The sequence below is a fragment of the Panthera onca genome, chromosome E1 (genome assembly GCF_046562875.1).
Source record: "Panthera onca isolate mPanOnc1 chromosome E1, mPanOnc1 haplotype 2, whole genome shotgun sequence".
Taxonomy (NCBI): Eukaryota; Metazoa; Chordata; class Mammalia; order Carnivora; family Felidae; genus Panthera; species Panthera onca.
The window spans coordinates 13,869,024-13,887,938 of NC_138352.1; the positions used below are offsets into that span (position 1 = coordinate 13,869,024).

An 18,915-nucleotide genomic window follows, 5' to 3' on the forward strand; every position below is an offset into this window, starting at 1 on the left:
CTGGGTTCCCGCCAGCCTAGATGGTGACACCACAGCACGGCCCACACCTGCCTTCTCATGGCAGGCCCTTCCTGGGGACCCGGAACCCTCAGTTCTGTTGAGGAAAAGCCTTTCAGTCAGTAAAGAAGGAAACGATTTCCCCAAAGGACGTTTCTTAGACTGGAAAAAACACACACACACACACAAACAAAACGCAGAGGGGTCGCCAGGGACGTTTTTCTACCGTCTACGTGAAAGGCCAGGGAACTCAGAGACGGGGTTCCAGTGGTCCCGATGGCACCCCGAGTGGTAGGGAGGGCACTTAAGACCCTCACAAGCAGCACTGTGTTTCCCTGATGGACAAGCGCCGAGAGCCAGGAGCAAATTTCGCCCGATAGATAACTGGAGTGGGGTCATCCAAGCTGAGTCCCTCCCTGCCTGTTCACGGGCTCTCCCCCGGCAGGCGGGTTAAGCCACCCAAAGCCTCCTTAACTGGTTACCGACGGGTCTAGGGAGCAGACGGGGTGAAGCCCTGTCACCTCTAACAGCGTGAGCTTTCTGCTCTGAGCCCGAGTGACAGAGAGGCCCCCAAAATAAGCACAGTGCTAGATTATCTCAAGGAGGAAAAGACATGCTGGTGTTTTGTTCTGTTTTGTTTCGTCTGCCACAGAGGAAGCCCTAATAAGTGTCCCTCGTCTTTGCCCTCTCCAGAGCCTCCAGGGCTCAGGGCCTTGGCTGAGTTCAGAACTGTTTTAAAGGCTTCTCCCCACGTGGGCAAGTCTGAACCCACACGGTCGATAGGACGGCCCCGCACGGCAGAGGCGATGGGTGCTGAGTCACCACGGGTTCAGGCTCCCGGCCGGGCCACCCCACGAGCAATGGCCCCAGGCGTGGGCCCTGGGACCGCCTGAGGTCCTCGCCGGGGGCCCTGCGTGGTCAAGGGCGCTGGCCTTTCAGCGCAGGTTGTGGTTGAACTTGGACACCTGCCAAACCCGTAGGGCCCATCATGTAGCAACTATTTCTGGACCCAGACTTCGGAAACACCCACCATGGGTGACGAGAAAGAAGGCAGGCGTGCCCTGCAGGGAGGTGGGGCGTCGGCCCGGGGATCTCCTCCCCGATCTGTACCCGACTCCCTGCCGCCCTGAACCAAAGCAAGAGGGAGTGCGGCGTGGGCCCCTGACGGCGGCCACGGCAAGGCCCGGCAATAACGGAGGGCCGCCTTGGCTAGCCTCGTTCCTGCCGCCTCTCCGGAGGCCTCCTCGGCGTCCCTCACTCATTTTGCCCACGACCCCGAGCTCCCCTTTGCCTGCTTTGCCACAGGCTGAGAGGGCTCTAGAGCCTTCATTAAAATAGAAAAACCAGAGGCGCCCAGGAGGCTCAGCCGGTTGAAGATCCTGCTCCTGTGGCTCGGGTTGTGATCTCACGGTTCATGAGATGGAGCCCCACGTCGAGCTCTGTGCTGAGTGTGGAGTCTGCTTAAGATTCTCTCTCTCTCCCTCTGCCCCTCTCCCCTGCTCATGCTCTCTCTCTCTCTCAAAAGTAAATAAGAAAAACCAGTGCTTATGCTCTAAGAGGGGGTGCCCTCCAGGCCTGCAGGCCCAGCCCGCCCCTCCGTGACGCTCCCCTTCTGGATTCCCAGTGGCGGCCTAGTGGGTCGAGACGCACCCTCGTGGGGTGCTTGATTCAGGGGTCCTGTCAGGGAGCTGGCTTGTGGACACCTCGTTGCACCTCGGGCCCAGCACCCACACCCAGAAGGGCCTGCTCCAGGAGCCCGGGGGAGAACCTAGTTTCCTAAGTTCTGGAAAACGGGAAGGTGGCATCTATCTGATGATCAGATCCTGACAAGGCTCTTGGAAGAGCTCCCTCCAGGTTTCCCTGCCCTGCAGAGGCTCCGGAAGGCCCCAGACTTTACTCCAAGCTGCTTTTGATTCGGACCAGACAAGCTGTGTCTAGAGCCGGTGTCCGTGTAATAGAGTGGCCCCTGCCAGCGAGGGGAGACCCTGGATGGGGAGCCCAGGCCACCGCCAGCCCTCTGGCCGGGGCGCCACAGTGGCTGAGCCAGACTGTCCGTCCAGGCCGAGCGGCATCAGGCCTGAGGTCCAAGACCGCTTGCCGGGATGGTGGAAAATCCACGCAAACTTCTGGACCTCGTCCAAAACACTGGTTCTCAAAACACTGGAAAGACGAGCACCCAGGTGGCTTCTCGCGTTCCAGTGACCCTGCCGACCTCAGCTCCTTCCGCCCCTCTCTCTTCTATCGTGGCAGAAGACAACATAAAATTTACCGTTCTAGCCCCTTTTAAGTGCACAGTCACATCGTTGTGCGACCACGACCACCGTCCATCTCCAGAACATTGTCATCGTCCCAAACTGAAACTCTGTCCCCATTGCGCGCTAGCTTCCCATTCCCCTCCCCCGGCCCCTGGTGCCCTCTGTTCAAGTCTCTGTCTCTCTGTAAACGAGGACTCTAGAAACCTCACGTAAGTGGAATCCTACAGGATTTGTCCTCACTGAGCGTCCACGAGGTCTGTCCATGGGGTAGTGGGTGTCAGGACTTGCTTCCTTTTTGAGGCTGAATAATATTCCCCCGTGTGGACGGGCTGCGTTGTGTTTTCCATCCGTCGACCAACACTTGGGCCGTTCCTGCCTTTTGGCCTTCGTGAGTTAATGCTGCTCTGAATGCGGGTGTGCACATAGCTCAGTCCCCGCTTTCAGTTCTTTGGGGTACTTCCCCTCTATTCTCTACTCTTCGTTCGTGCCCTGGGGTCAGTGCATGCACGGCGTCCAGCGTGTTCCGGGGGCACCGGGAAGGACAGACTGCATCCCCGTGTCTGGCTGCATCCAGCTGACCGCTGCCCGACATCCTGGCTCTACCAGCAGCAGGTGCCTGTGCTCCGGGGCGGGGGCCAAGCCTGCCTAGGGCCTGCGTGGTCTCTGGGGAGGCCGTGGTTGGCATGATGTGGGGTTAGGGGAGGCCATGCTGGCAACTGTCTACCCGCAACACCCAGACTTCGGTGAGGAGACGGGAGCCGGCTGGAAACGGAGAGGGGCCACCGGGAAGGAGTATCCGCGGGTCCCACAGCTGAGGGAGCCTGGCCCAGGTCTGAGCTTGTGTCCCCCTCCCCAGCAGCACACAGCCAGCCAGCCCCTATAGCAGGCTGAGATTTCAGGACTGCCTGGCTCACGTCCACGCTGAGTGCTTGACCACCCCCACCCCCCAACAAGGAGGAGGTGGCCAGGGTTGGCAACAACCAAGGGGAGGTCCCCCAGCCCTGAGCAGACCGGGTGCGGGCGCCGGGGAGGGGCCCGGGAAGCCTGGCGGGCGCTGCGGGCAGTGGACACCCCTGGCTGATCTGGAGGAAGCCTGCCATCTGCTGGGCACGCGGAGATCCCTCCCGCGGCTGAAATGCCACCTCCCGGAAAATGGAGTTTTGGGGGCGGTGTTTGCCAGCCTCGTCCTTCCCGGAGGGCGGGGGGAGCGGAGGGACCCTGCCGCCTGGACGGAACCGATCCCAGGGCCGGAGAGAGCGGGCGGGCGCTCTGCAAAGAGCCGGGACCCGATGGCCCGCGCCTGTCCCCTGCGCGGGAAGCGTGCGCTGTGCACGTCTGCCGGGTGCCCAACAAAGACGCCTCTCTGCAGGTTCCCCTCGCGCTGCGGGGCGCACAATGCGCCCTTTCACCCCAGGTGGCTCTGGCAGAGCGTGGCGACTCCCTGGGGTGCCCGGCTGGCTCCTGGCCCTGCGCTCCGCTGCTCGCGGTTCAGAAGCCCTAGGAGCTGCCGTCAGGGAGACTTCGCAGACCCGACACGCGTGTTTGCACTCTCACCCACAGGGGAAAGTCTAGGAGCCTCTGTCTGTCCACACGCTCCCAAGAGGCGGGGCGTGACCCCAATTAAACGGCGGCCATCGGATCTCGAGATCGGGGAGCACGGGGAGCGTGCAGGGAGCCTGCTGTCACTCGACACCCTTCCCGGCAGCCCGCCAGACTCGGAGAGAGACCGTAGCTACCAAAAATAATCCTTCCAGTGTTTAAATATTTAGAGAAGTGAGACAGACCTTGATGCCTTTACCATCTACAGGGACCGGCCCTGACCGCCAGCCCTGGGGCCCCTGGGAGAGGCCACGTTGCCTACCGGCCCCCTCTGCTGGGTCCAGCGTCTCCTACTCTCCCCCCACACGCCTGTGACACGTACGGGTCTCCTTCCGGTGCCCACAAGACAGCTACTCTCCCCACCCCGCTTCCAGAACATTCCCACGTCCAGCTTCTTACTCCCATGTGTCCCAGGCACCTCTTTCCTACAGCGCTTTCTGGCTCCAAAGCCCCTCAGGACAGGGTCCCCTTCTCGAAAGGGTTTGCACCCCATCTCGAAGACCAAAGTGTAGGAGAAGGGGTGTGCCCATCCGACCCTGGGGCGGTCTCCACGCTCCCTTCTCCGGGGACCAGGGATGACACAGGGTGGGGTGGCTCTTGGCCGTGGTTTTCGGGACCTCGCGTGCCCCTTGGGGCCACCCCTCACGACGGCCTAGTGGACACATCAGTCGTGGTGCCTGTCGCGTGGAGGAGAAGGTGGGGGCTTGCCAGGGCGCATGGCCGGGCACAGCTGGGATGTGACCTGGGGGAGGGTTCCAGCATTGCCACGCTTAGGGACCGTCTGTGTCACTGCCTGCAGCTGAGGAAGGCCCGGGACTCGCTCAAGGGCCACCTGCTGGCACCGAGGTCCAAGCCTCAGCTTTCAGAGGGCAGGGGGTTTGGACCAGTGTGGCCGGGGGCTCCGGCTTCCCTGGATCATCTCAGGGTCCTCGAAGCAAAGCAGCATGTTCTGGAGATCGCAGAGGGGCTACTGGGAGCCCTTTGTCCCCTGCCGATCACAGGTGTCTGAGAAACATTGGCTGAATGGAACACCAAGCCTAAGTAAAAACGTCCTCTCTGTTTGCTCTGCTGGGAATGAGCGCTAAGTCAAACAGCGGACACAAGAACATTTCAATCAAGAGACAAAGGTCATTCGCCACCGCCTCTCCCTTTTGGGGAGGATCTCGTCAGGTATCGGGTTGCAGCGAAACAGCCAGGCGTGGGTCCCCCCAGACAGAGCGCCACTCCCCGCCCCACCCGGGAGGCGCTGCCGCGTCACCACCTCTGTGACCTCACGCTCACATCTCCCGGAGGCTCACGCGGGGCCTCGGGCCCTGCCGAGCTCCTGCCGGGGCTGCTGATGCAACAGCAGGGGCCCCAGGGACTCTGGCTTCCCGCTCCCGAAGGCGGCTCCAAGCCTTTGGAGCAGCCCAGCTCCCCAGGGAGCAGCCCGCGGCCCCCCCGTGCAACAAATCATCCAGGGTTGCGTCAAGGACCCCCAGAGGGGCTGTCGCGGCGTGTGAGCTGAGCGGGAGAGGACGACCATTTCATTTCCCCGTCCTTTGAAGAGCCTCCTGCAGCGGGAGCTCGGCGTCCCCAGGGAGTCCTGCCTCTCCTGGAGGCTGGACTTCCTTCTTTTCGGTTCTGGAGGGATTGGTGCTTTTCTCTCCTCCCTGTGCTGACAGCTCTCATAGAAAGAGGTCAGCTTTCTGACGAGCCGGCGGTCCTTGGGCGGGCAGCCAGCAGCATGACTTCAACGCGACCCAGCAGGTGCAGTGGCTCCCTTGGGTGACACTTTTGGTGGCCGGGGACCTCTGGAATCCTGCTCAGAGCCAGGGAGGGGGCAGGCCCGCAGACCGTTCTCCTCTGGGAGAGGGAGGCTCCGGGGAGAGGGCTGGCCAGAGAAACCCAAACCAAGAAAAAAGCGCAACACCAACCAGAGCTGGCCAACGCGGCGGTCCCAAGCCACACGCGTCATCAAGCGTGTGCGACGCAGCGGGTTACCACTGAGATGCGTTCTCCGCGTAGCGGACACACGGGATTCCCAAGACTTGGTACGGAGACGGGACGTCAACATTTCTCGCCAAAAACTTGCTACCGATCACAAGCTGAAACGGCAATATTTGGGGATTGTTGAAATGAATTTGACACGTCTCTTTTTCACTTTTTAAAGGGTGGCTGTGAGACCCACTCAAAACATGCCCGGCTGACTGTTGGCAAAGATTCAAAAGCAACCCCACGGCGGGACGGTCTTCTCGGTGGTGCTGACGTAATATATGGGGGGGGGCCGTGGTGGGGGTGCAAAGCTACTCAGGGGACACGGCTCACAGAGCTCTGCAGGCAGGTGCACACAGAGGGTGCCGGTAAAACCTGCGAGACCTCGGGTTGCACCCACCTTGGTTTCCTGGCTTGGAAGGCGGGACGTGCCGCTGGGTAGAGGGTACGTGGGGCCTCCCCGCACATTTTGTTTTGCAAACTCTACCGTTATTTTATGTAAGCTTGTTTATTTGCTTTTGAGAGAGAGAGAGAGAGAGAATCCCAAGGAGGCTCTGCACTGTCAGCACAGACCCCAACCCTGGGTTCGATCCCACAAACGGTGAGATCATGACCTAAACCGAGATCAAGAGTCGGACGCTTCACCGACTGAGCCACCCAGTGGCCCCTACTTTTAAAATAAAGTTTTTAAGGGGCCTGAGCGGCTCCGTCGGTTAAGCGTTGGACTTCGGCTCTGGTCACGGCTCGGGTCACGATCTCATGGTTTGTGGGTTCGAGCCCCGTGTTGGGCTCGGTGCTGGACACCTGCTAGGAGCCCAGAGCCTGCTTTGGATTCCGTGTCTCCCTCTCTGACCCTCCCCCGTTTGTTCTCTGTCTCTCAAAAAAATAAATGAACATTTAAAAAATAATACAAAGTAAAAAAAAATAAATAAAAGTTTTAAAAAACTTCTGAGGCTATTAGAGTCTCAAAAAAATGAGACTATTAGAAAATTTTAAATCGTGTATGTGGTTCATATTACATTTCTACCGGACAGGGCTGGTTTGGACCAGAATTAGCACATGATGGCCCGCTGTCTTTGTACAGCCCAACGGCTGAGAACTTTAAAAAAAAAAAAAAAAAGAACAGATTTAATTTCTTAGGGCAGTTTTAGCTTTACAGAAAAACTGAGTAGAAGGGTCCTAGATATCCTTCCCTAACACCCACACGCACGATTTCCTTATATTAGCATCTGGCATTGCGTGGTCAACTTGTTATGATTGATGAACCCGGATCAACCCGTTACCATAATAATCGCCGTCCACAGTTCGCATGGGCCCATCTCGGTCTCGTCCTCTCTGTGGGTTTGGCAAAGGGACGATGACACGTATCTGCCATTACAGAATCATACGGAGTGGTCTCCCTGCCCTGAACGTCCTCCGTGCCCTGTCCACCCCTCCCCTGGCCCTCTTGCTGTCTGCAAAGCTCTGCCTTTCCCACAAGGTCACACGGTTGGGGCCGCACAGCACGTAGCCTTTTCTGACCGGCTTCTTTCACTCGGTGATAGGCATTCCAGGTTCCGTCACGTCTTTTCGTGACTTGGTAGCTTGTTTCTTTTTAGCGCCGAACAAAATCCCCTCGTCTGGATGGGCCAAATGGTTTATTTCTGCATTCACCCACAGAAGGACCCCTCGTTTGCTCCCAACTTTCGGCAGTGGCGACGCAGGCTGCCATCAGCACCCGTGTGTATGTTTTTATGTGAAGGATGGTTTTGAGCATTTTTAAATGTTGGAAAAACCTCAAGAGGGGACGTGGCCTGCAGGCACCTTGATCTCAGACATCCGGCCCCCAGGCTGTCTGGGGAGGGAGACTCCAATTCCGTTGTTCTAGGCTGCCGGGTTCGGGTTCCTTCCTTGCAGCAGACCCAAGCCCCCAACACAAAGCATTTCCAGTTGGGCGGGCAGCGGTCACGACGTTACCACCGGCAACACGCTCTGGGCGGAGTCATGGCCCCATTTCACAGATGAGGAAACCAAGGCACAGGGAGCTTAAACGCCTTGCCAAGGTCACCCCCCCCCCCCCGCGATCGGGGTGGGGCTCAGGTTCACATGTGGGTCTGACCACGGAGCTCGCCAGACTCCGAGCCCTATGCGACCCACGGGGCCCCTCCCCTCCCCAGACAGCGGCCCAGAGTTGGACATCAAAGGACCGGGCACTGTGGAGGCCCAGCGTGGATTCTCGGGCAGCCCCTCCGAGCTGCTGGAGCAGTGGGCCCCCCAGGCTGAGGGCCAGACGGCGAAGGGCACATCCTTGGCCTTGGACACAGAGCTCGGCCCTGCCGCTGCCCTTCCCGAAGCAGCTTCCTTCAGACCTGGGTGTCGCCCCCCTCCCCCAGGGACGGGGGGAGGGGGGTGCTGGCACCTTGACGGGGGAGGGGGGACACGTGGACGGGAGGCAGAGACGCGGGCACAGAGCCCGCCGAGTGCTACAGAAACAGAAGACGAGATTAGTCCTAACGAAGCACAGAACAGATTGCAGGGTGTCGGGAGATGGGATGTTTTAAAGAAATAAATCTCAGCTCCCAGTTACAGAAGCACAAACAAACCCAAACAACAGATCTTTGGAAGCTGCCAGCTTTCCCGGCTGCCAGGCTGCTGCTGAGGGCCCAGGAGGGGCGGGGGGTGGTGTTCCGGAGCGTCCCGGGGGGCACGGGGCACCGGGCAGGCCCACGACTCGGCTGGGAGGTGGCTTCCGGAAATGTCGAGGGAGGGGACGCACCCCTTCGAGCTCCCGGCCAGCGCACCTCCCGCCAACTCCCGGCCGCTCCGCCTGGCACCCCACAGCTGGCCCGCGGTCGGCACCCCCTCTCCCGGGTGGTGGCGGCCCCCCAGGCCGTCCCCACCCCCACCTCGTCCTGCTGGGGCTGGAGCGGCCTCCCGCGACGTCCCTCGGCAACAGAGCCACGCTGTCCCCTCGCCTGGAGGCTCCTCAGTCCCCCTGACCCCCCCCCCCCCCCCCCGGTCCGCTCAGGGTCACGTCCTTCCAGCCCCCTCCCCTGCACGGGCCCTGCAGAACAGGAAAGGCTATGTGTGAAACCCACCAGAGGCGAGAGAACTGCGGTCTCACACCACCTGCCGCCCTTGGCTGGCTTAGGGTGACCCTGGACGGCACCCCCAGGGCCCCCATGGCAGCACCCTGGCAGTGACACCCCCAGGTGCTCAGTCCCGGGCCCCTGAGCCCACCAGTTCTGCATCCATCTCAGAGACTGGGGTTCTCGCCTCATTTCTGTCCCCTGAGCGCGGGGCCAGTTACACCAACGACGACGATAGCGATAAATAATTCAGCCTTTACGGCTGATACCCTGGTGTCATGCAGCCTTTTCCTCCTAAAGGCAAAAAGCACTTAAGATACCATTTATTTCCGCCTCATGCCCTGCGGGGACGGCTGGCTGGAGCCGGTGACGTCCCTCCTTGCCGCTTCTGCCTGTGGCTTCAGGGTCACCCGAACTCTCTGGCCACCCCCGGGAAATCAGCCATGAGGGAGGGGGCACCTGACCACTTGGGATTTTACCCCTTTTTTTCTTTTCAGCGGAGAACCTGGAGAACCCTCCGTGCCGCCCTCATTCTCCCCAAGAGGACGGTCTCCTGCAGACGCGCACAGCCTGGCACGGAAGCTGCTTGCCGCATGGGGCTATCAAAATTCAAATCCATCGAGGACAAACAATTAAAAATCTCTTGGGCTCAGTCCCAAGAGGCACATTTCCAGGGCTCGATAGCCACACGTGGCCAATAACTGCCGCCTGGACGGCATCCGCCGCTGCAGAACGTTCTGATGGACGGCGCTGGTAAAACAGACCGGTGGGACTCGAGAGAAAGCAAACGCGCGAGGCAGCGGATTTCAGGTGCAGCTTGAACAAGGAGCACAGGCAGCGGCAGGGCCTCAGGGAAGATCTTCCCTGCCCGCAGGCTGGCTGGGGTTTCGGCGCAAAGGAGAGAACATTCCAGCTCTGGCGGGCCTGCTCCGGGCCGCTGGTGCTGTGCATGGGGAGGAGGAAGAGGAAAGGCTGGAGGCACGTGGGCATCCAAGTACCCGACCATGAGTGTAGGCGGGCCCAGCTCTCACCAGCCCATGCTCCCCCGGGGCCTGTGCCCGGCTCACCTAGACCCCTGTCTGAGCTGGCTGGACCACTGCGCCAAGGAAGCCTCCATGAGAGTCCCTGTGTGGTGAGGGTCTCTGTAACCCCAAACACCACCCTTCACTTGGGACAGCCACGCGAGGAACACGCACCAAGAACGACAAGCGAATCCACCGAGGGCGGACGCAGCAGCGGTTCCCCGGGGACGGGGGCACAGCTCTGGGGACCGGGTGGCAGGTCATTAGCATCAGTTTTGCTGGCAGGACCGCAGTTACTGAGAACCCTAGAGGGCCTTTTGGTTAACAAGCCTACAGGCCAGGCCAGGGTGAGCCAGTCTGAGCCGGGCAGGAGTTTAACTGGCTCTCCGTTTCTAAAACCTGTTTCGCTTTGTTTTGTTTTGATCACAAAATGAACAGAATCACAGAACAACATTTTTGAAAACTGAGGAAAGTAAAACATTACTCACGATCACCAGGATCTTAACACATTGGCACATCCTCCTCTCACCCCGGTGGCCACGCACGCTGTTTAAATTTGTATCAGTCAATATCACATAAAATTGAAAAAACACAGTACCTCAAGTCATACCAGCCATATTTCTTTTTTTTTTTTAATTTTTTATTGTTTATTTATTTTGGGGAGAGAGGGACAGAGAGGGAGCAGGGGAGGGGCAGAGAGAGAGGGAGACACAGAGTCGGAAGCAGACTCCAGGCTCCGAGCCGTCGGCACAGAGCCTGACTCCAGGCTCCGAGCCGTCGGCACAGAGCCTGACGCGGGGCTTGAACCCACAAACCGCGAGATCATGAGTTGAGCCGAAGTCAGACGCTTAACCCACCGAGCCACCCAGGCGTCCCGCGCCAGCCACAATGCAAGAGCTCCTCAGCCGCGTGAAGCCAGTGGCTGCTACACCGGATGGCACGGGTCTGGACGACGTCTGGCGTGGCAGGAAGTTCTAGGGGGCGTCCCTGCTCCGGATGGCCTCCCCTACGCATCAGGGCCTTTCCGTAGTCTTTAGTCAAAACGTGCACGAAATGTGGCACCTGCCTGGGTTTTGCTACACTGTGAATCTGCACGCTGCGGCCCAGCCTTTCTACACGAACATTCTCCCATCTGGTGGCACCGGGGTTCTAAACATTTGGGAGCCACAGACCCTTCCAGAAGCCAGGTGGAGCCCCCTCCTCAGAAAAATGTACTCCCGTGAGCACACGTACAAAAAGTGGCCTAAGATTTCAGGGTGCTCCCTGACCCCAGATAAACCTCCTTTGTCTAGTAGGGTGAACCAGACTTGACTTATCTTTCTCAGCTGTTGGAGATTTAAGTTCTTTCCCCCTTTTCTCCATTATAAAAAGTACTGTGATGAACATCTCCGTGCAAATGTGTTTTATTTCTGTAATTCAGATCATTTCTTAGAACGCGCCCCAGAAAGGGCGCCGGGGTGGCTCAGTCCGCTAAGCATCTGACTTCGGCTCAGGTCGTGATCTCATAGCTTGTGAGTTCGAGCCCCGCGTCGGGCTCTCTGCTGTCAGCGCGGAGCCCGCTGTGGTTCCTGTCTCCCTCTCTCTCCGCCCCTCCCCAGCTCGTGCTTTTCTGTCTCAAAAATAAATAAAAACATCAAAAAAAAAAAAAAAAAAAAAAAAGAAGAAGAAGGCGTCCTAGAAGACATTTGATTTAAGAGACAGGAGCTACTCTCCTGGTTCTCCCCCAGCCAGACGCACAGCCTCCACATGTAGTTCTCCGGTTCTGCCACTAGAGGGACCCCGCGAGCCAGCCTGCCTGCACCCCTCCTGGGGGACCCAGTTCCCAGTTAAGTTAGCAGCCTTGGTTCCAGGAGGGGCTATGGGCGCACTGCAGTCCTCGAAGCCAAGCCCCGCTGCGGGGTGTCTGCTCCAACCAGTGCGGGCACTCTCGACCTCAGCTCAGACGCCCCCCTGTCCAAGGCACAAGGACCACGCCCCTGTTCCCGCCGTCCCCTTCAGAGCTGAGGTTCTCAACCAGGCTGCACACTGGAGCTCCCTGGGCGATTCAAACACCGCCCACGCCTGGGCCCCACTCCCAGCAGTGCTGGCTTAGTTGGTCCGGGCAGCCCCTGGGCATCAGGCCTTTTCAAGGCAGCCCAACGCTGCCCTCCCTTGCGGCCGGGTGGGTTCTACAACGTCCAATAGAGCCGACCGTTTAGTCCAGGATTTCCAGCCCCATCCAGGACTTCGGGGTGGGGGAGGGGGAGGGGGAGGGAGCCGAGGAACACCATCTTTGTTTCCAGGGGTCCCCCATGTGGTGGGGGAGACGAGGATCGCACACGTGGCTCAGACAGTAATGAAGCCAACGTGTACTGCAGGGGCCAGCCCAGTGCCCAAATCTGGCTCCCGTCCGCCTATGAAAAATGCAGATTCCAGGGCCTGCCCCCCAGCGTCTTCCACAATGCACATCCGCTTTTTTAAGCTCCCAACGACCTGTCACGCACGGCTGGGTCGAGAACACCTATCAGGTCCCGCCTGGGACACAGGCTGTTTCCCCGTCAGCCCCGGGAGAAGCACACGCTCCAGGCCAGGAGGCAGGGAGGGATGCTGTCCGTGTGGGTCCTGTCGCAGCACAAAGCCTCAGCCTAACCGGACTGATTCGGGCCAGAGGAGCAAGCGTTACGGATTTCCAGGGCTCCCTGGTGGAGGAGGCACCCCCTGACCACACCACGGCCCCTGCACACACCCAGAGATCGGCCCGCCGTCTCCGAAGCAGCTCTAAGCACAGAAGACCCTAAGCTGACCTGGGTGCGGCTGGGGGCCGGGAAGCAAAAATACGGCCCCCAAAGCATTATTACAAGAAGACCTCCTCACACGGTAGCCAACCCCCCTGCACCCCACACCCGCCCCCCCTGCTTTCCCTTGAGGGTGGGGCTCTCTTATCCGACTATAGTCCAGAATCGCCTGGAATATTAATCAGCCACGAACAGGAACGAGGTCCTGACGCCTGCGATGACACGGACACGATGCTCGGACACAAAAGGCCACAGACCGTATGGTTCCACTGATACGAGACGTCTGGAACGGACAAACCCACAGAGACAGAAGGTAGACGGGTGGTGGCTGGGGGAGGGGCAATGGCCAGTGACCGCTTAGTGGGTGTGGAGTTTCTTTCCGGGGCGAGGAAAACATTTTGGGGCCAGACAGCGGTCTTCGGTGGACAAACCGTGAATGCGCTAAATGCCACGGAGCTGCATGATTTTAAACGGCCACAGTGGCAAAGTTGATGTTAGGTCTATTTTACCACAATTAGAAAAACAAGCCAGTTTCCCCACTCTGGGCCTCCCTGGCCATCTGGGGCGGTCAGAGCCGCCGGGAAGGGTGCTCAGCCTGGGCACTGAGACATTCGGGCAGGATCGCTGCGTCGTGGGCGGCCGTGTCCCCGGTATTTTGGGGCACTTAGTGAACAGCATTCCAGGCCTCCACCCACCAGATGCCAAAAACACGCCCACCCTCAGTTGTGACCACAATGTGTCCTGATGTTGCCACATGTCTCCTACAGCAGAACCGGCCCCAGGAGTGAATCACTGCTCCAGAATCATCTGGAACTACCCGGGCATCAGGAACATATAAAAGGTCCCCTGAGGGATTCTCATGGGCAGCCAGGGTAGGGAAGCAGCAAGGCGGAGGGAGGGGGAGGAGGAAACCAGGAGCGAATTCACCGGGTAGCCCCAGAATGGATGGTCCTACCCCCACGTTAGGAACAAGGAGACAGAAGCTCCGAGAAGACACAGAGGTTTCCCGGGCTCAAGCCGACCAGGTTTCCCAAATTCCCAGATCCAGGCTCCTTACGTGATCAGGGGCCCTACAAGGCCTGATCGGGACTCCAGGCCCTGATTTGGGTTCTGCCACTAAGACCTCAGCCATGAGGCCACAGGCCAGGCCCGGCACCCCTGGCTCAGAGTAAAGGTGGGAGCTCCGAACCTGTCCCCCCCGCCTGCACCCTGGAGGCGCTGGACACCTGTCTCCCCTCTCTCTCTACCTGGGCCTTGGGGGTGCTGGACACCTGTCCCTCCTCCTTGGCCCTGGGGGTGCTGGGCACCCACAGGTATCGCTGCACTGGCAGACGGCACCACCAGGGGGGGCTCTGACCAAGCCCCGCGGTGGGAAGCCAGGCTCGAGTTTCATTCCCAGCCTGGTTCCCTGGGGGGAAATACACACAGCTCAGTGAACCTCACCGGGTGCAGCCGACTGCTCTGCCTGCAACGCTCTCTGCTCTGCAGCACTTGAGACAAAGGTTATCGGTCCCCCTGGGCTCTAACGGAACACACCTTATAGAGGGACAACATCAGGAAAGATTCCGTCTCAAATCCCTTCCCTCAAATTCCTTCTCCTCCGCGCCCCGGCTTACGTCCGTCCCGCGTGACCTTACGCGCTCCGGGTCTGCTGCAGACCAGCCGGATTCAAATCCCAGCTCGGCCAGCGTGCTGGCTTTGTGACGTCTGGCAAGTTAGTTCCCCCCTCTGAGCCTCGCTCTCCCTCCCTGCAGACGGGGGTGATGTTAGGACCTACCGCACGGGGCTCGGGGTGGTCGTGGGTCATCCGGGGCACACGTGCCCGGTGCCCAGACGATGCTGGACCACCCACACCCAGCACGTGCGGGGCTCACAGCTTGAGCTCAATAATTGTGTGCCGGCTGAATGACAGCAGTCGCCACCGGTTCCCTAGGAATCTAAACGGGAGCAGGGACCAGAGCGTAGGAAGGGCTGCGGAAGTCAGGGAAGTCTCCGAGCATGCTTTCTGACGGCCAACAGTCTACTGTCCCCCGAGGTTCCCCGGGCCTGGCCCCGTGGCATCCAGTCTGGGTTACGAAGCAGGGACGGCTTATCCCACGTGAGGCCGCCGAGGGGAAGGGAGCGGGGGAGCAGGTGGAACCCTCCCCCGCACCGTGCCGCCTTCACCACCCCCTTGGGCACCATCAAATGACGGGACACGGGTGCCAAGGCCCTGGCGCGGGGAGAGCGGGACCCTGGCGGGGAGAGACGCACACGGTCCTCACGCTCAGGGAGCAGAGCTGTGACACACGCGACTGCTCCCCAGGAGGCCCGGGTGGGGCCTTGGGGGTCGGACGGACGCAGGACTCACCCGCTCTCGCTGTCCAGGAACACGGAGCTGCCGCTGTCCACGAGGGCGGCGCTGATGGGCGAGAGGCAGAAGGGCGAAGAGAAGGCGTCGGAATCCGAGTCGAAGGAGCTGTCCCTGCTCACGCCCTCGGCGGACAGCTCCAGGGAGCCCTCCTCCTCGCCGGCCTCGGGCCGCGGCTCCCGCCCCTCCTCGGTCCCATCCTGCGAGCTGACGGCCGACAGGATCCCGGAGTCGCTGTGGGCTGGTGGCAGGGCCGTCCCCAAGCCCTGGGCCAGCCTCTCCCCGTCCTCGGAAGGGGGCGAAGGGCTGACGTGCACGGCGTCCTGGACGCTCTGAGCCACCGCCGCGGTGTCCTCGTCTCTGGGGATCAGGGCGGGCCTGGCCTCCGTCGGGGAGGGCTGGCGGGGGGCCCCCAGGCTCTGGGCGCGCCGGCCCCGCGGGCGGGGTGCCTTGCGCACGGGGGAGCTCTCGGGGGTGATGTAACGCAGTGCCTCCTCGTCCTGCCTCTGGATCCGAGAGTTGGGGACCCACGTGAGGATGAGGGTGCTCCCCAGCAGCTCGTCCTTCTCCACGCACAAGCACAGGTATCCTGGGAGGGTCAGGAGGACAGGCGGGTTAGGGGCGGCGGTGCTCCTGGCGCCTCCGTCTGGTCTCACGCGGCACAGCTGGGGAGCACGGTCGGCCTTGAGGTCAATGAACGCTGTGGGCATTTTCTAAGCGCCACTCAGCAGAGGCGGGGCACCGGGCTCCCAAGCAGGGCCTGCGGTCGCTTTTCCAGGCACGGGGAGCCCTCCTCCAGCTCAGAGCCCCGTCCTGTCCACGGTCTGGCGGCCCCAGAACTCTCCCCAGGTCTGGGAGAGCCCAGGGGCCCAGGAGCCCGGCCTCACCACCGCTGGGAGGGACAGAGGCTGTCGACTTTATTCCTGTTTCACACAAAACAAATCCAAAGAGGGGTGTCTGGGCGTTTTCCGGTCACTCGTGGCCTCAGCATTTCTTCTTTCGTGCAGCTTTTTGGAAGAAGGGGCCGTCCTCGATGTTAAGCACCAGACGGCTGACAAGGACAAAGTAAAGCAGTGCCCCTCCGAGGCGGCAGCGAGTGGGGGGCTCTCTGGGCTCCTGAGCGCTCAGTCTGGGGGGAAGGCGGCATTTCCTGCCATCTCAGGACGTCCTGATCCCTGCGCCTATCGTGCTAGGCGCCCAGGCCTCCTGCTCTCTGCAGAAGTTGGGGCCTCGTGCCCCTCGGGGCTCTGAGAACCGGTACAAGAGTCTCAGGGCCCCGTCCCGTTTCCAGGAGACTCAGAGGCTATGAGCCAGTTGTGATAACGGTAAGGTGCAGGCGAGGCCCAGGGTTTCCACACCCTCAGATCCTGCAGCTTGGGGGTTGCGAAGGGAGCCCCAGGCCCCTGCCCCCCAGCCCCCCATCATGACAGGATCACCACGAAGCTCTCCAAAGGCTTCGTGTGCTGTTCCTTGTGACTTAGACCAGAAGAGTTACCACCGCTCTCAGACCCAGCCCTAGAACCTCAGCCTCCTGCCCTCGAATGCTCGGGGTTGGCCCTGCGGTCAGGCATCCACGGCCTCGTGCCCCTGCTGGAGCACACTCCGGGGATACAGGACCTTGGAACTCCCCAGGAATCCCCGTGCTCCCAGGGCCTGATCCCGAGCTGGGTGTGGGGCCTGCAGACGGGCTGGGGTGTCCACACGTGCATGCCGAGGCCCCTTACAGGGCAGGAGAGAGCTGGGCCGGACGCCGGCTGTCCTGCTTGGGACCTATAGGGGCCGATGGTTCCAAATCTGCGCATGGCCACCTGGATGACCTTAAAGGCAGACTTACCAAGGCAGGTGGAGGGAACACTTCCACAAACAGTTCATTAACGTAACTAACCTTCTTGTATTTTAAGTAGCTGATCGATTCAGTATTTTGTGGACACGTAAGTTGCATACAGTAACGTGCTCAGACCTGACTGTGATTTATAACTTTTAGATGTTTTGACATCTGGTACAGGGCCTCTGTCTGCACCGGGGAAGGCAAGTCCCCAGGCCGCAGCCAGGCAGCAGGTGCCCGAGGGACCCTGAGCATCCTTCAGCAGCCAGGGGAGGCCGCAGGAAGAACGAGGGGAGCCCAGAGCCTGCGCCGGCCCCGCCCCTGCCCTGTGCTAGTATTGGGAGTGGCCTAGGCTCTCCGAGCACCAGCCTCCTTATCCAAAAAAGAGACCTCTTCTTGGAGGGGGGCCCCGGGGCACTCTCCTGAGGTGAACATATGTTTATCTGTTTCAAGTCACGTGCACAGGACTTGGGTGTCACTAACTCCTCGTGTTGTTCCTTCCATGGGGGCAGCAGGGCTGAGGGAACCACCGGCCAGCCCAGGAGCTTGTGCTGGGCGGCCACGACCAGACCCAATACCTTCAGCTCTGCCCCCTGCCCGGAGGACACCCACAGGCAGCTGCACATCCTGGAAACAGTGGACGCTGTCTGCCTGCTGTGACCCGCGGCCCCTCAGTGCACAGGGCGGCCGGCCATCACTGCAGGGCCCGGGTTACAACGTGAGCCCTGGAAAGGTAGGCCGTTTCTTTCTCTGTGACTTGGCCAAAGGAGAGCAGGAGAGGTGTCCCATCCCAGGAGCTACTGAGAGCCCCTGAGAGTGCTGGCATGTCCCCAGGCACGGCCCCAGGATCACGCAGGGTTCCTGCAGGCCCCAGGGGAGAGCTTTCTTCCCTAGTTTCGAAACAGTGCGGCCGGAGGACAGATCACAGAATTGGTGATTTCCGCGTCTCCAGACTCCCAGGCCCGCCCAGCCTCCAGCCAGTTCTCAGCCCAGCCTTCCGGCAGCCGGAGGGACGAAGCCTTGGCGCCTAGTGTGACGGCCATGCTCCTGCCACCTGCACCCTGGAGGGGGCCGGCGGGCACTGGCGGGCCCTCCCAGAAGAGGACCGCCCCCTCCCCTCCCTGCCGGCGGACGGGGCTCCCTGCTCCCAGCAGCCCTGCAGTGACTTAATGTCTTCTGAGGCTGATTCCCCTTAAACCGTCCCACCCCCCACCCCATGTGTACAAAAGGTCGCTGGCCCGTTGGAAGATGGGGAAATCAGGGCATATGGAGAAGTGACACAAAAGCTTTCCAAAGCTGGGGCTTGGTCAGTTTAGAAGGAAAAGCAGGCAGGGGCGCCTGGGGGGCTCAGTCGGTTAAGCGTCTGACGGCTCAGATCAGGATCTCACGGTTCGTGAGTTCAAGCCCCATGTCGGGCTCTGTGCCGACAGCTCAGAGCCTAGAGCCTGCTTCGGATTCTTGTCTCCCTCTCTGTCTGCCCTTCACCAGCTTGTGCTCTCTCTCTTTCTCTCTCTCTCTCTCAAAAATAAATATTAAAAAAAAAAAAAAAACTAAAAAAAAAAAAAAAAAAAGCCAGCCCTCCTCCCCAGGCCCTCCCCTCCCCCAGGCCTGTGGCCCAGGTCCTCCCATTTCCTGGGGCTCACCTGGGTGGTGCTCCCCCAGCCCCTGCAGCCCCTCTGGTGGGTGCACACAGACATTGTTCTTGGAGTAGATGATCTCCCCATCCAGGACGGAGGGGGGCCCACCGCCGCCGCCCGGGGTGAGGGTCAGGAGGTCCGAGGCTTTGGAGGAGGCCCGGCGAAGGAGACGGCCCAGAGACATGGCGGGGGGAGTGTTTCCATCCTCTGTACGCTTGGGCCCAGGCGGGGCTCGTCCAGACGTGGCTGGGGGACAAAGACACAGAAGAGTGCATCAGGCCAAGGTCACGGGCCTCACACCAGCAGGCTCGAAATGAATGGTGGTTCACTAGCTACCAGAACAGGTCCCGCTAGCTCAAGGCCATGGGGAGGGCGTACTTGGTTCTAGACTGTGGCACTCTGGACGTTTGGGGC

General features: G+C 60.4%; 1 protein-coding gene across 3 annotated transcripts in view; it reads right to left on the minus strand.

Moving 5' to 3' along the window:
* The window catches only part of TBC1D16 (TBC1 domain family member 16), a 74,905-nt gene that overhangs the window by 43,619 nt on the left and 12,371 nt on the right, over positions 1 to 18,915 (minus strand). For all 3 annotated transcript variants that reach the window (XM_078438051.2, XM_078438049.2, XM_078438050.2), the window contains exons 2-3: positions 18,508 to 18,747; positions 15,040 to 15,628 (exon numbers count right to left, since the gene is read on the minus strand). In XM_078438051.2, coding sequence (XP_078294177.2) covers positions 15,040 to 15,628; positions 18,508 to 18,685 — 767 coding nt within the window. In that variant the 5' untranslated portion in view covers positions 18,686 to 18,747. The remainder of the gene's footprint in view (positions 1 to 15,039; positions 15,629 to 18,507; positions 18,748 to 18,915) is intronic.